Source organism: Leuresthes tenuis, unplaced genomic scaffold (assembly GCF_036924035.1).
Source record: "Leuresthes tenuis unplaced genomic scaffold, fLeuTen1.0.hap1 SCAF_6, whole genome shotgun sequence".
Taxonomy (NCBI): Eukaryota; Metazoa; Chordata; class Actinopteri; order Atheriniformes; family Atherinopsidae; genus Leuresthes; species Leuresthes tenuis.
The window spans coordinates 7768759-7784064 of NW_027325360.1; the positions used below are offsets into that span (position 1 = coordinate 7768759).

Sequence of the window (15306 nt, forward strand, 5' to 3'; positions counted from 1 at the left end):
CGCACAATGCGGGGCAGCCATTCACCCACCGTTGCATAACCTGAATTATACAAGTGAACTGTGCAATCAAAATGTGTGTGTGTGTGTGTGTGTGTGTGTGTGTGTGTGGATGTGTGCAAGGAGGCAACTCTGAAGAGGCCTAACTGTGTAACTTGGCTCCAAGCCGACCCCATTAAAGAGCGGACGGAGAGTGAGAGGTGTACTGGGAGGTGCTCTGTCCTTCATCATGACCTGTTAGTCTCTGTCTCACACAACACGTCCCGACTCTCACACTGACTGAAAACTCTTATATAACACTCAAGGAGCCTGAAGTGAAAAGCTATGGTTTAGAAAGACTTATTAGTTTGCGTATACGGTATCATCTACGGTTCTTTTTGGTTCAGTCCAAAGTGGCATCTTACAAAAATAAGTGTCCAAAATGTGCCATTTTCTTTTATTTTCATCCTTGAAAAAGGCATCTACACACTGAACTGATGCTCTCAACAAAGAATTACAGAGTACAGCAGCGGGTGTTCTGCACCGGGTGACACTCAGCATGCGACCCAGAATGCCACAACCAATTAGAATCAAATGTTTGCCAAACACAACTTCCTGTTTCCACGTTGGTCCAAAGAATACCGACAACAATTTGAATTCCTAGAAGCCAGTCTCTCTAAAATCAATTACATGATAATAAAACCACGATGAAAAATAAAACAAGGTTGTAACGTTTTCAGCTAATAGCACACCTCGTTCGCAAAAAAAATTCTACTTTATGTCTGACAAACAAGTTTTTCCCCCCATTTGGTTGCATCTATGAAAAATACCAGCCAATGACAGAGAGCCTGAAGACAACACTGATCATCCCTTGAGTTGGGTACTTTTTGAATGCTTGCATGAAGTCGGTGTCATAAGCAGCTTTGACAAACAAAAAAATGCATTCCTTTGACTATAGTCAGACACTTTGTTTTCATGAGGAGAGACCTGAACACCTTCAGAAAGCCTGAAGAACTAACGCCCAAAAGCACTTACAAAGATTACAGATTTACAAGAAACTAAGACATAAGATACTGGGTAAAAAAAAAAGAAAGAAAAAGAGCTTTTGCACAGAACTGCATGCTAATAAATGGCGTATTATTCGAAGGTTTTAGGGGTCGACTCTATTACAGAACAAAAACTGGCAAAGAGGCGAAAAGGATTATACAGAAAACAGAGCAGCCTCCTCCATCCTGTGGTTAGATGGAAGGATTTCTGGGGAAACACAGGTTTTAAAAAAGCCTGTGTGAGAACTGTAATCAAGCTCAGAGTTGCAATGTTAATTTTCAACCTTGCTTTTCTTTCCAAGCACTTATTTTGGTGAGAAAATCACGCAGCGGGACGTTTCTCTTCTGTGGGGCATGAAGATTGGATAAATAAGAAGTGATGAAAGAAGCTCAATCACACGACTCAGACGTCTTGTGCAATGCGGAGCAGTTGATCTCTAAATATACATGTTTGTTTTGCTTGTTGTGCACCACAGGCAGCATTTCCTGTCTATCCCTGCGCAGTTCGATGCCTTGTGGAGCCAGTAGCACACGCAACATGAGCACAGATGCACTGACTCAGACCGCTGCTAATCAAGAAGCCTCTCAGTCTTCTCTCCTCCTGCTGCCCACTTCTCTGTCCGGCCGAGACCAAACACTGAGCCCGGAGGAATGGACAACCACTAATTAAATTTCCTCTCCGCCCCTCCCATGTTGTTTTCTTACCGGTTTTTGGGCTATGTTCCTTTGTAATTCACAGGAAAATAAACAAGCTTTCCGGCAAGGGACAAGAATACTACTCTTTAAGTGATTTTTCTCCACCTAGTGTCCCAACAGAAGCTGCTTGGATGAAAGCGGCAGAAGTCTTGGTTAGAGGAGGCAAGCTGGTGTTTTTTTTTTTGCCTGCCCGTCTTTGGGCAATTCATTTAGGGTGCAAAATATTCATTATCGGTTTGATTATCGTCAGGTGCTTTATCTGTTTTCTCCAAATATGAATTCTTTAGCAGGTTTTTAAAAAGCAGTGCAGAGACGGATGAGTTGGAGGGCAGAACGATCTGAAAACCTCAACTCTTTTTCGCGTCTCGACAACGAAAGGAACACCCGAGCATGGAAGGAGCCGGTACTGAAAATTCTCAAATTACCATATTTTTCACACGATCAGAGCTGTCAGACGAAGGGAGGGGAGTCTGGAGCAAGTAAAGACAAGTGGAATCCCAGATTTATGCTCGCTGGTTGCGAGTCTCCTGGCACATAAAAGATCAAATGTTTCGTGTTTTTCTTTGAATTTTAAAACCACTGCCTTGGATGCTGAAACCGTAGGTCAGGCAGTGCTGGTGGCGTGGTTTGAGAGAGCGTTAAAGGCTAAACAAAACAGTAAAGATGTTTTTTTTTCTTTTTGTTCCAATGTAATTAATAAGTCTGTTGTGACTTTATCTCCATTGAGTTATTGGGCTCTCAGTTTTTTTTATTGGCCATAAAACCAAGACTTTTCAACTAAATCCATAACATTACCATTAATAGATGGCCACAGAGTCAGCTGACATTTTAGAGATCAAGCACACCAAGATTAATAGTCAGTGCCATCAAACCAAAGCAGAAGAGGGCATTGCAAAGTGAGAACACGCCATTTCTGTTAGTTTATGTGATTCTACAGGTGAAGGGAAGATGCAAAATGTCATGTGATCATAACCTAAGTAAGTACATCAACAACAAACAGCCTTTTAAAAAAAAACAACAACACAGAGCCGTTAAATAAATTTATAGTTATAGAGGAACTACCGCAGCCTCCTAAACGCTTGATCTGGAGTAACCAAAAAAAAAAAGAAATGCTATCAAAACCCAGGCTTTTATCGTCAATACGGCAGCGCTTACATGATTCGAATAAAAGAGACAGGCTGCTGTGATACGTAAATGGTGCAGATATGTCATGAAACAATCCTTGTAAAGGAGGGTCAGAAACTCAGTCAATAGTCTTTTTTTTTTTCTCAGAGACAAAGAACGCTAGTTCAACCTCCTGAGCTCAATCATAACCACAAGACTCAAACATACAAGTACACCTGGCGTCCACAGCGGAGAGACCGCATCAGTTCTCAGCGTGATGAGAAATAACATTTCAGACTTTTCTACCAAACTGCAACACCTGGCAGTACTTGTGGTCCCTTTACTTTGGACTACATTGTGAATATTCAATGTAATCCAAGCTTGAGATTTCAGTCAAGCTGAGGCATCTCTCTCAACTGCCTCGTCTCCCTTTTTTTCTTAAGTCTTCTGAAATCACACGATTTCCCTCTAATCTCTCTCTGCCTTGAAGCTGCTTTAGGAGGCCATGTCCCTGCTTGCTTGAAAGAGAAGCTGCTGTTGTTGCTCCTCTCTCTGCTAATGCACCATCCTGCTGCTGCTGATGGTGGTGGTGGAGGAGGAGGGGTGGTGCCACTGCCTGCCAGTCTTCTTTTCCTGGGCAAACAGCAGAGCAGGTCAGGACTCGGCCCCTAAGCTCGCAAAGCTTTGAAAGGTACGCATTTTACAATCTGGCACGAGATCGTGTTGAAATGAACAACGACTGCCCGAGTCGTCAAGCTCTTCCCCAAAGACGGAGAGCCTTCTTTTTTGCTGCATCCCTCTCATAGCATCAAGGCAGGAGATGTCGAAGGCCATAAATTGGATTCGACTGAAACATGGCAGAGAGATGTTCAGGTGAGTTAACGTCACTCAGCTGAGGGAACAGCAGATTGTTACCATCTCATCTCAGCAAGTCAGTCTTTGCTCATCAGAAAGATGTACAATTGTACACCAGAGCATGCAGAGGGTACACTTTTTATTCCCCCATATTTATATCTGTACTCCGCTCTTTCTGCAGATTAACATTTATCAAACACACAATACATACAACAAAACTTCTCTTAAGTCGCGTTTAACCATGACCAACCACCTTCCAGATCCTAATTTTATTGTTATATTGGTCTGCAATAAACAAAGTTTCCAATTTCTGCCAGGTGCATTCCCAGTCTTCATCCTCTCCCTATCTGCATGCTTCAGTTTCTCCTCTTCCATTACCTCACTGTCTCAAAGCCAGCTCCAGTGTCGCACTCAGACACCCACGCACACATCGTTTATTCTCCGTCTTCTTGTGCTGGGTCCAACCTCGCCTCCCTGGCAGAGCTTAAAAGAAATTCTGAACTACAAGAGCAGGATACGTTTTCACCCCTGCTAACCCTCCACTTGAGGATTTGTGTATGAAAAAAAAAAAAAAGCATCAGATTAGCTGTGTGGGACCAGGAAGCGTCAGTTTCCAGCCTCAGCGCCAGGCCGTGGGCCCGAACCTCACAGGGAACACGGTCCGACTTATCACACAGCCGGGTGAAGCTGCACCGGGATTCAAACAAGCGCACAAGATGGGGATGAAGACAGTAAAGACCGAGCTTTGTGTGGCGTGGGCGGATGCCTGTCTTGCCTAAGATTGACTTTTTTCCACAGCTCATCTTTTGATCTGGCTGCCCGTCTATCTTTTCGGACGCTGTTTGACAGAGAGGAGAGCTTTATCAGAGGCTAGTGTCTGACTTTCATATAACAGCTGTTAAGACCAAAAATCATTGTGAGGGTGAGGGAAAATGGGTGGTGGGGCAACAACTCCTCTGTAGTGCCACATGCACTTTCCTCTTTTCCTCATCATTTCCTCTTCTCTCTTCTTTTCCCTCTTTCTCCGTTTTCTCCCCTCACCCTCTACTTTCTCTCAAGTCCCCGGGGCTCCTTTCTTCTCTCTTTAAATAGAGGCCTGAGCTGTGAAGTCTAATAATGGTCATTTGGCCTCCTATTGAAAGCCGGGTAATTCGGCCCAGGGACGGCTCACTTTGAGCCACATGACACAAGGAGCTTCCCAGTGACCATGGAAACGGGCGCAGTGGGATCCCGGGTGCCTCCAACTGCCGTGAAACATGGTAAAGCAGTGATTTAGGAGAGGAGGGTTTTTTTTTTCCCCCTCCTGAGGGGGTTGGGTGAGAGGCCCCCGCCTGGTCACAGTGGAAACCTCTCCCCGACACCCCGCCATGAAGAGCGGCCAAGATAATATCAGCAAGTTGAGGCATACACAAACATGAAAAGAGAGCCCCTGAGTGCTCCATGCTTCACAAGCTTTCTGCTCCCCTTTCTTCCTCTTCTCCATACTCCTCCTCCTCTCCTTTACAGTTTCTCTTTCCATCCCTCCTCTGTTTGGGGTGAGAAGCAGGTGGGGACAAAGCTCAAGAGTTAGCTTGACCATTTTACCCCAAAACTCTATCAAGCACTTGATTAACTCAGTTGTTCGTTAGTAAGTTTGTTTCAGTCCCACAACTTCCATTACTGACTTCAGCATCTTATCTGCTCTTTTAGGTCCATTGAGTAGATTCGACTCAACCTTTGAGCTTCAGATCACACTACCTGGTCAGATTGAGTTTTGAGACTCAGGAGGCAGGTGCAATTGCTGATCTTTTGATTCATCACTTGCTGTGTTTCAAAGACGTGCTCAATTTCACAAAAATAAAGTTTGGTGCTCATGTGAGATGCTTTAGTTCCTTTCTGAAGATGAGCCTTCATAAGTGGCAGTGTTACACCTGGCTGATGACAAGAACCATCTGCCTTTTTTTAACTTTTAGAGAATAAACACGGCCAATAGTCACAGAAGTGACAGAATAATAAAAGACTTGTCAGCTTAAATTGTCAGAAAACAAGTGATCCTTTCAAACAAGGAACGCTAAACGTTGGGTATTGGAACGATATTTAGAAGCGGAGCGAATATACGGATGCAGTTGAGATCACCGGATAACTCATTGCATGGTTAAACCTTTTGAACGTTTTTGGGTTAAAACGAGTGGGTTGAATACTTCCTGGAACCCTTGAAGTTGACCAAAGTATCTCAGCTAAAAACTTGAAAAGCGGAGGAGTCGACTATCCCATTTCATGCCACAGCTGCCAGTGTTAGCCGCCTTGTTTTACACAAAGAGAGATAATTGATTTCCAATTTTCAGCATTCAGTTGAAAGGAACAAAGCACTACCATTTTAGCACAAGTACAGGGGAAAATTGTCGCATCAATATCCAGCATCGTCGAGACTTCGCCATGAAAAGATTCATCTAAAAAAAAAGAAAAAAATAATAAATTTATTTATTTATTTATTTATTTATTATTTTTTTTTAAAATCAGACAAGCATCAAGCTTCTTCTGTGTCAAGTAAAAGCTGCTGTTGTCAGTCAATATCTACTGTGGCTTCACTGCAATTTACCAAGACACGCTGGGGACTGAAGAAAGTAGAACTACAGTGATTGTTCTCTGTTAAACACTCTTCCTCACAAAGTTTTCTTCCTGCGAGCGAAAGAAAAAAGGGGTGAGAAGAGAGTGATGAGACAGAGACAGTGAGTCATTCAGCTGTCTGCTTCACAAAACAAGCTGATCTGCCAGCCTTCTGGTCTTTTCACATGAATAAATACTCGCATGATTACACAGTATTCATGTTGTATTACACTGTGCTGTGCAAAATTCCTGGCCCACCCTTCATTTACTCATTTTCTGCTTCCAAGCGGAATAGGACTGTCTTGTAATCTTTTAAAGTCCATTTATGCTGTCAAATTCTAATCAACTGCTTCACCCAACATATCAAGAAACGAGGGGTGGCTCAAGACTTTTGTCTGAAAACAAGGTCAAATTCAGGCAACTTGGTCTCGCACTGAACCTCCTTTACAACGAGCCTCGCAGCATGACACCCTACTGACACCGCTGTGGCCTCGGGCCGACCTCTAACACACACCTGAGTGTGTAGGACGGCTAACCTGGCCACAAGCTGCGAGCCAGTCGCCAGCAATATCACACTCAGCTGTCTGTTGCCATTTCTCTCTGTTTAATACAAGTCTCACTTCTTCTCAGATGCACATCGTTCTTGTAGCCCGTCATGTACTTTCGACATCTCAGTCATTCCTCTTTCTCTTGCACACACACAGACGCACACACTCTCTGCTGCTCTGTCCAGGATGCCAGACACAGTTGGAGTCCAAAAGCCACTTAGCACTGAGATGCAGCTGCTGTTTGCTCTGGCCTGCTGTCCCACAGTGCCAACTTGAGGGCCATGATAGAAAAAGGACACACTCCTCTGCTCGCTCACATTGTTCCATGGTAATTGTGGTTTTAGGATCATGTTTGTGTGTGTCAAAGACAGAGCTTCCCACACAGGATACACTTTTTGTATGGTTATGCACCGCTGGCGTAAGCTTTGAAGCAGCAAGCTTTTTTCAGGGCTGATATGTCAATAAGGCTCTTGAACTTTTCTTGTCGCTCCGGTTATTTTTAAGTGCTTTGTAGCAGCCGAACTCGAGCCAGTCGCGCTGTTGTCTTTGGCTGGTGTTTAAGGTGGAACTGATCACGGTTCAGAGACGAGCTGGTCCAGGGCAGCACCAGGCCCACACACAACAATCACATGCCAGGGAGTTTTACATGCTATGCCAGCCAAGAGCCTTGCTTTACACAAACTGCGTGGTTGTGTGGGAGGATGGGTCGCATTTTTCTTCTTGTGGTGTGTACAAAAGCAACTTGAAAAAAAAAAAAAAAAGATAAAAAAAAAAAAAAAAAATTGCATTCATCATCTCCTATTCATACTCCCACTTCTGTGTCTCCCCACCTTTTCACCCCTCTGCCCTCCCTCCTCTGGTTGCCTGGGTTGGGGACTGAAGTCATGAGAGCACTGGCGAGGATAAAAGGGGAAAAGCCGACATGCTAAGGCTCCGTGTGGGTGCTGGACTGACACCATGGTCCTTGAAAGAAGAGATATCTGACTGGCACAGCGTCAAAGACCCTGACCAGCTTGGGCCACCAATGAAAGCCAGTGGCATGATTTCATGTTCCAGAGGAGCTGCCAACAATCTCAGTATTTGTACGAGAAGGGAGGAAGGCCAACTCTGAAAAAGTCAAGCAGCAGGAAGGAAATTACAGCTAAGAATATGTTATTGACTTCAATAAATAGCTCAATTTGAGAATGGATACATGCGTGCAGGGGTGTGAGCATGATGCACCTCAGAGCAGTTAGGAACTACATGCAGTAACACTCAGGAAATTCAGCTAAATATGTAAGAAATATAAATATAAATATAAGCAAAATCAGATAAAAAAAAAAAGTGAAGTGGGATCTGATTCGCTGGTGGTGTTCCTGCTATTATGGGAGGAGCTACAGCTGTGGCACGCCGAGGTCAGAGGTTTAACAGTCCTGCAGCTCTCACAGGAACCACACAGGAAGAGAAGGAAAAAACTGTGTACATATATATGACACAGCAGCACATTAGTGAGGTTTGCACATGGACTTCAGAGGCTGGTATGACCGACCTCGTTTCCGTGTCTTCCTCTACTGCGAACATTTTTGGACGTCTGGGTTTCGGGTTGCTTCCACTGACGCAGAGAAATGCTCAGTCACTCAGCTGATTATCTGAATTCACACTAAAATATATCAGAATGGCAAAGTACTCTATAGATTTAATTCAAACCTAAAACTAAAAACAATCTGCATTAAGGTGGGAAATATTCAGATACTGACCAAAATGAAGAAGAAAAAAGTATAGCAGCAAACACTGAAGCTTGTAAGGGTCGCGATGTATAGAAGGCTCCAAGTAGTCGGCAGCTTGCTCCATATGCATTAGCCGCCTAAAGTAAATATGTGGTTCTTCCTCACATACAGTCGACTCTGCATAGAGGAGGGAATGCTCATCGTTGCCTTTGATCTGTTCCAAAGCACAGCTGGGGCCCTGCGCTCTCAGACACACACATCTTGGTTGGACATTGATTAACATAAACAGCATTTTTTTATTTATTTTTTTTTTTTTAAATCCAACAATTGTGTTTTGTGTGCTCAATGGGATTCTGTAGTTGATTAGAATCTAAACAGACCAGACATGTCCCCAACACTGTCTGTGGCAAAGTGGCAGCAAAGTAGTGTGGGCTCTTGGGTTCAGTCAGGGGCCAGTCGGGTAGGACGGGAGGAGGGGGGGGTGGGTATTAGGCCAGACCAGGCGGGGTGAGTGTGTTAGGGCTGGGCATAGTGGCCTAGCTGGCTGGCTGGCCAGAGTAAGCAGACTAGCAGGGGGTAAACACGGCACTGTCTAGTCTGGCAAAAGCGGCAATGCCAATGCAAAGCACCCAGCTGTGTTTGGGCCCCGGGTGTGGGTTTGTCAAGAAGCAACAATGGGCATTCCCTCTGCCCAATTATAGTCCTGTCTGAATAAATAGAGGAAACAGAGCGGTCTAGAGGTTGGGGACACTGGCAGGAGGCCAAAAGGTCACAGGCCAAGGTTTCTGCCACCCTCACCACAGTGTCCCTTAGCAAAACATCAAATCAAGATAGTCTAAAAATGGCCTACTCATTAGCAGTCTGCTGTGACTGGGTCCACTGAGAGGAAGGAGTGGGTTTTGCATACTTGAATTGTCCTCAAGGCTCAGTTGGCTACGACATGTGCAATGTGCCTACCAACTATATCTGATGAGACCTTTGTGCTGTTACATAATTTATCAGATTGACAAACTGGCTCCCAATTTTAATCTTTGTCATTTAGCTTTGCTAGAATCGGGAAAGGAACTCTAGTCCTCTGACGATTAAATATTGGTTGTTAACTCCCTAAAAGTACTGCCCATTGTTTCCAATCGTAGCTGAGTTTTCGAATCAAATCTGAAACAAAGTTTTAAAAAACCATGAGAAAGAAATGTAAATCAGGCACTGATTTACATTGAGTGATTTAAAACATCAAAACTAGGATGCACAGTGTTGCCAGAGGATGTTGGATGGGCTACGCTCATTGTCATAATTCATGAGAAGAAGTCGTCCTAACTGGAAAGAAATATCAAGGAGAAATAAAGCAAGTGTGCTGGACATTCTCGAGGAAAATGGAGAGAGCTCTTCTTGTGTGTAATTAATTTAATCTGAGGGAATATCTGGGAAGTTTATTTTTTGCCTGCTCAGCCCGGACACAGCTGGTGAATCACATTATTTTAATTTTTTTGTGAACCAAAAACGGAAATAGAAATTCACCTGCAGTCAAGATGATGATGATTTAGAGAGGAGTGAACCCATCTGTCACAGCTGAGTTGTGCAGAACCTTAGATTTGTTCTCGGGACTCAGTATACGTATGCGTAAGCTAGCTAGCAGCAACTATCATCAAAGAAAGTGCACTGGCATGTCTGTGTTGCACAAGGACTCTTTAAACCATGAATGGCTGCTCTCTTTCTCTCTGTTGTTGGGAATGCACATGATAGATGAGACTGTAGCCAGCTCCCCTCATCCTCCAGGGAATGTTGGTACATTCCATTAAAAGGAACACTTAATTAAAGCACGATAAAATACCACTCTGAGACCCCAGAGGGGCATGGCTACAGTCGTGAAGCAGAGGAAAAGAGGATGGGGAGCGGTGGTGATGAGAGACGAGGGAGGGGGCCAGTTCATTCTCTCAGAACCAGGGATTATCTATTACGATAGCAGATCAAAGATTATTTCTAAAGAGAGGTTTAATAATATGCACAAAAAGCATTTGCCTTAAAAGAAATGTTTCACGGGAGGATTTATAAAGGCAACAAACAGCAAACTTTTCTATTTAAACTGTTCCTGAAACTGCTGAGGATTTTAAAGCAATGTGTTTACATTCAATATTCTCTCAAAGTGTTTGTGGCTGGAGGTGTGAAATTTGGCTGTAAGTTAAAGCAAGACTCTTGACAGCTACTTTCATAGACACTGGGTGAGGTACAGTCCAAATAAAAAAAATAAAAAATCTGAAATGAAAAAGCAGGAAAACTGAGTCTGAACTGAATGTGTCAGTGTTTGACAGTGAACGGGCCTGACATTTGGAATTGCTCAGATCAGACACACCATTAGTCAGTTAGCCTCTGCTGCTGCTTGAAAAAGTTAAACTATTCTCAACTTTCCACTCCAAGCTACACTAGCAAAGCAGAGAAGCAGTTAAATTCAGAAACACAAGGCGTCGCCCCATTCGAAGCTGAGACTGTTGACACCTGAACAGCATACGTTTGCCTTAAAAACAGATTCATATCTTTGCACTCAATCTGGCCAGAAAACAAGAGAGTCTAATGTTATAAATCCAGCAGATCCTTTCAAGTTCGTATCAATACCGCAAACATAATCCCCTTTAAGCCATCTGATCACATTTAACTTAAATAACTCAGTTTCTAGCTTTTATGTTAAAATAAAGATGATTCTATATTTCATTTCCACAAATCTACCAGGCACTCTAATGTAAGTCAGTTTGCATGCATACAAAATCTTTGAGCGTGGGAAGAGCATCTTCAGTGTCATACTGTGATTCCAGAGCTATGACTCCAGTGTTAACTCTCTGTATAACACCGTTTTTACACCAAAAGTGTGGGGACTTCCTCTAAATCAAGCTCATCAAACACTTTTTCATTGCCCACTGTCGGTGTCAGCAGTAGCACATTTACCCTCCGAGCACACCTACCTCGCAGGGTACACGGCTGTAAGGTGTTAAAACATGGTGGGTTGGCATTGCACTGTATCCTGCAGGGTGTGGTGGGGCCCGTAGTCTGATAATCACAAGCTTCTGAGATCATTAATCTGTTTTTTGGATCGCAGACATTAGCTCCACAAAGCAGGACAGAGTTAGCTGCCAGCAGGGAAACATCATCCTCGTCTCTCTTTATCTGTGAGCTGTAGCTGTCAATTTCAGCGTTTCCACGCGAGATGATGTCGCAGGTTAATGTACATTTGTACATTGTAAATACAATATGAGCCGTGCTGACTCACTGTGCACAGCCAAAATTAACACCTGCACCCCTTTTCCAATTAATCAATCAATGTTGATCAGAGCCAACAGCTGTGACTGCTGCAGTGCTGGTGCAGGACTGCATGCAGGTAAAATACGGCCCCCACTGCACTCAAAGGCCAGATGTTAGCAGGTCTTTTCAAGGACTTTGACCTATGTAATGCCTCATTGACTGGTGTACATCACTGGAAAATATAATGACTAGTGCAAGATATCAAAGTAAAAGTAGCTACTGAGACACTGAAAGAAACTCGAAAGCAACAGCCAGTTCTTTACCTTTCCCAGGACTGTGAGACAACTGGGGTCCAGCTCTGGTTGCTCCAGCTTCACCACTCCGACCCAGCCATACTCGTACAGGTCCTCTTCATCATTATTATTGCATAGTCCCAAAGGATGCATCTTAAAAAGAAGACAGAAACGATGGGTAAGTATTCAAGTGTAAGGCAGTGAGTTCATCTCGATTTCAAAACGACACCATTTGCAGTCTCGTCATGTACCGCTCAGCGTCAACATGTCAACTCCCCAGGCACAAAGCTTCCAGTTTGAAGGTCTTGGCATCACAGCTGTATGGATTTGTAAGTATGAGGTAAATTACTTGCTTAAAGTTGCACTAATCTCTATTGGGTACACACTGCGCTTTTTCTGGGAATGTGCAAATTTGGCACTTTATAATCCACTTACCACCCTTTTCCATAATGAAACATGAGTGCTTAAGAGCATTAAACATCTCTGAAAATGTGGCTGCGACAGGCCCAATAACACAGTAGGGGCTTCTACCACAGCAGATAAGCAAAACTTTGTGATTTTTGTGTCTCCGTGGATCTGCTGATGCAGACTTTACTTCATTTTTAGTCTGCTTTCATTTTTGTAGCCATTTCTATTGTGAACACGTGCACAAAGATAGAGTTGCTGTTCTTACTAGATTAAAAAGCGAATGCTGATGTTTACCACCAAAGCAAATGGAACACGGTTAATGAGACTGTCCTCTTATTCCACTTACAGCAACTTAATTGGCCCACTTCTCTGCTGAAAAGCTCTGCAGAGTCGGCACCTAGACGACATCTTAAAGGATTAAAGGTAAAAGGATGGCAGACATTACAAACACAGACTAAAGACAAGGTGGCCTCTTTAATTTCTAGCTAACGAAAGCATTTATCAGAAAGAACTTTCTTATTTTACATGAGTTGCCTTGATTCTGGGAAGATGGACAGGCAGGCAAAAGGGGAGAAAAGTTGATGAGTGTGATGAAGAATTAGGCTTTTAAAAAAAAAAAAAAACTGCCCCCCCCTTACATTCTGACATCAAGAGATTGCTAAAAACTTATCTAATCACAGATCTTGTGGATGTGCTAGAACACAATCCCAAGGGGTGTCTGTGAGGGACGTTAAAAGATAACACATGGCACAATCAGAATACAGCATCACTTCTAGAGGAAAAGTAAAAAAGTCAAACACATTAACCAAAACGGAAATGAGAGGAAAAGCAGAGGGCAAGGAAAGCTGTCAGCCATTTACAGGGATGAAATAATGATCAGTTCAAACATGTCTGAATTAAAACTGTTACAGAGCGCAGTCTCCAAATCCTGGATCTATTCCGCACCCTAGCAACAGCGCAAAGACGAGCTTCTGTATTAGCATGAGAACTGGCCAAACTGACCTACAGGCCACTTATCCTATTAACCCAGCTCCCCAATCAGTGGGCGCTGTGGCGCCGAGATCTTAGCTGATCTGGCCCCTGGGCCACTGTCGATGACCCAAGATACCCTTTCTCCTGCTGGTGACCCCTGACCTTTGAACCCCACTTCATCACATCGGGAGCAGGTTAGGCGTGCAGCAGGAAAATCGAAGAGGTACTCTGAAAGCACCAAATAACATCCCTGCCACAAAGTGGCTGTGGGGGGTCAAATGCAAATCAGGTGGCCTGGAAAAGTCTCAGGGAAGAAATGTGAGTAACCTGCTGTGAGCTCCAGCAGGAAGCCCCTTTTTCTTTCTGCCTCACAGGTGAAATCTGATGAAGATGCATAAAGGTGCATTCACAGCATTAAAGTCAAAGCAACATATGAAGATGTGCACCTGCAGAAATGCAAGGTGGTTATCTTTTCTCTCATATTCTGAATTGCACCTTTTCAGGATAAAAAAAACAAAACAAACATCTTTAAATCCTCCCCCTCAGACCTCCCACACACAGACCAGAATGAGTATGATGAAACATGAAAGATTAAGCTTCAACATTCATTTACAACCCTTTGAAACAAATTGATTGCTCTTGCAACAGAGGAAGGAAAAGAACAGAGGCAGCCATCGTTAGATAGAGGGTACTGTAGCTGAGAACATCATTTTTCACAAATCCACAAGATGCAGTCACCTTGGCCACCAGCATTTCACAGATTTGTGGCGCATTTTTCCCAAAGCTGCTTTTTCCCTTCATAAAACATAAGTGAGGAGAGAGCTCTGACTGACTAAAAGATTAATATCAGCCTAAAACAGGCCAGTGCAAGTAGGCAGCACAGTTATGAATTACATGCATGATTGGTGTGATTATTTCAAATCACCATCTTTCTGAGGCTTGGGAGATGATACAAGTAAAGTGAGGCTCAAAGAACAAATCCGAATCATGGAGTCAGGTCTTCTATTCAACCTGCCTATCCATACATTTCTCTACATACACCATACCGTAAGTCAACTGGGGTTGCATTTTGAATTTTCATGAGATTTGCTATGTGCACGCTGCTGAGGAACAAAGTCAGAGCAGGGGGATCAGAGGGGAGTCTCAGTCTCTGTGCTTCACCAGGACCAGGAAGTGCAGCACTGCTTGCTGTGTGATTGTGACCTCTCTCCCCTGCTTGTCTAACAGCTTGGATGGCAGTGGGAAGCCCCGCCTGCGTCCCTGGGCCCTGAACACTGGGCCATTGTGCGGGGGCTCTTGCACTCCAACTGGGACAGTGTTGTTGTTGTGGACCATGTTGTTATTTTAGAGGCTGGCCATTGCACCATTATCTCCACCATGGGGATTTTTCCTTTTTGTCAGATGTTGACGTAGGCGTTGATGGATGTGGGGATGGGAAGCAGAAGGGAAAAGGGAGCTGGGTTTTGGATGAGAGAGGACGAGCTGGTGAAGTGGGTCACAGCTACCGGCCGTGCACACAAAAGAGAGACGAGCACATATGCAAACGTGCCCTCACACACACACAAAATAACAGACTGCCCGCTTTTGTGTTTCAATTGCTAGCTTTCCCTGCTAGGCCCCAAATCAGGTTCTATCCACCCGGTTGGAGACACCTGGTTTGCTCCACTTTGCTCCGTACCCGAGGTTTTTGATGGAGGGCATCTGGCGCCCCCTAAGTGCGACAAGGAGGCGGCTCTTGTTCTGCCCCGTCTGTCCAGCCTCTGGGGGAGGCTGCCTTTCACATGAATATCTTGTTACACAGGCCACACTCTCAATGAATTCCTGGCAGGGATTTCAACTCCACCTGTCATTCAAGCTGGCCACTCCCCCAAACGAGCTCCCACCCCTT

At 44.1% G+C, this 15306-nt stretch overlaps 1 protein-coding gene across 2 annotated transcripts in view; it reads right to left on the bottom strand.

The window, feature by feature from the left end:
* Positions 1 to 15306, bottom strand: part of znrf3 (zinc and ring finger 3) — a 65071-nt gene that overhangs the window by 18667 nt on the left and 31098 nt on the right. For both annotated transcript variants that reach the window (XM_072387404.1, XM_072387403.1), the window contains exon 2: positions 12069 to 12191. In XM_072387404.1, coding sequence (XP_072243505.1) covers positions 12069 to 12191 — 123 coding nt within the window. The remainder of the gene's footprint in view (positions 1 to 12068; positions 12192 to 15306) is intronic.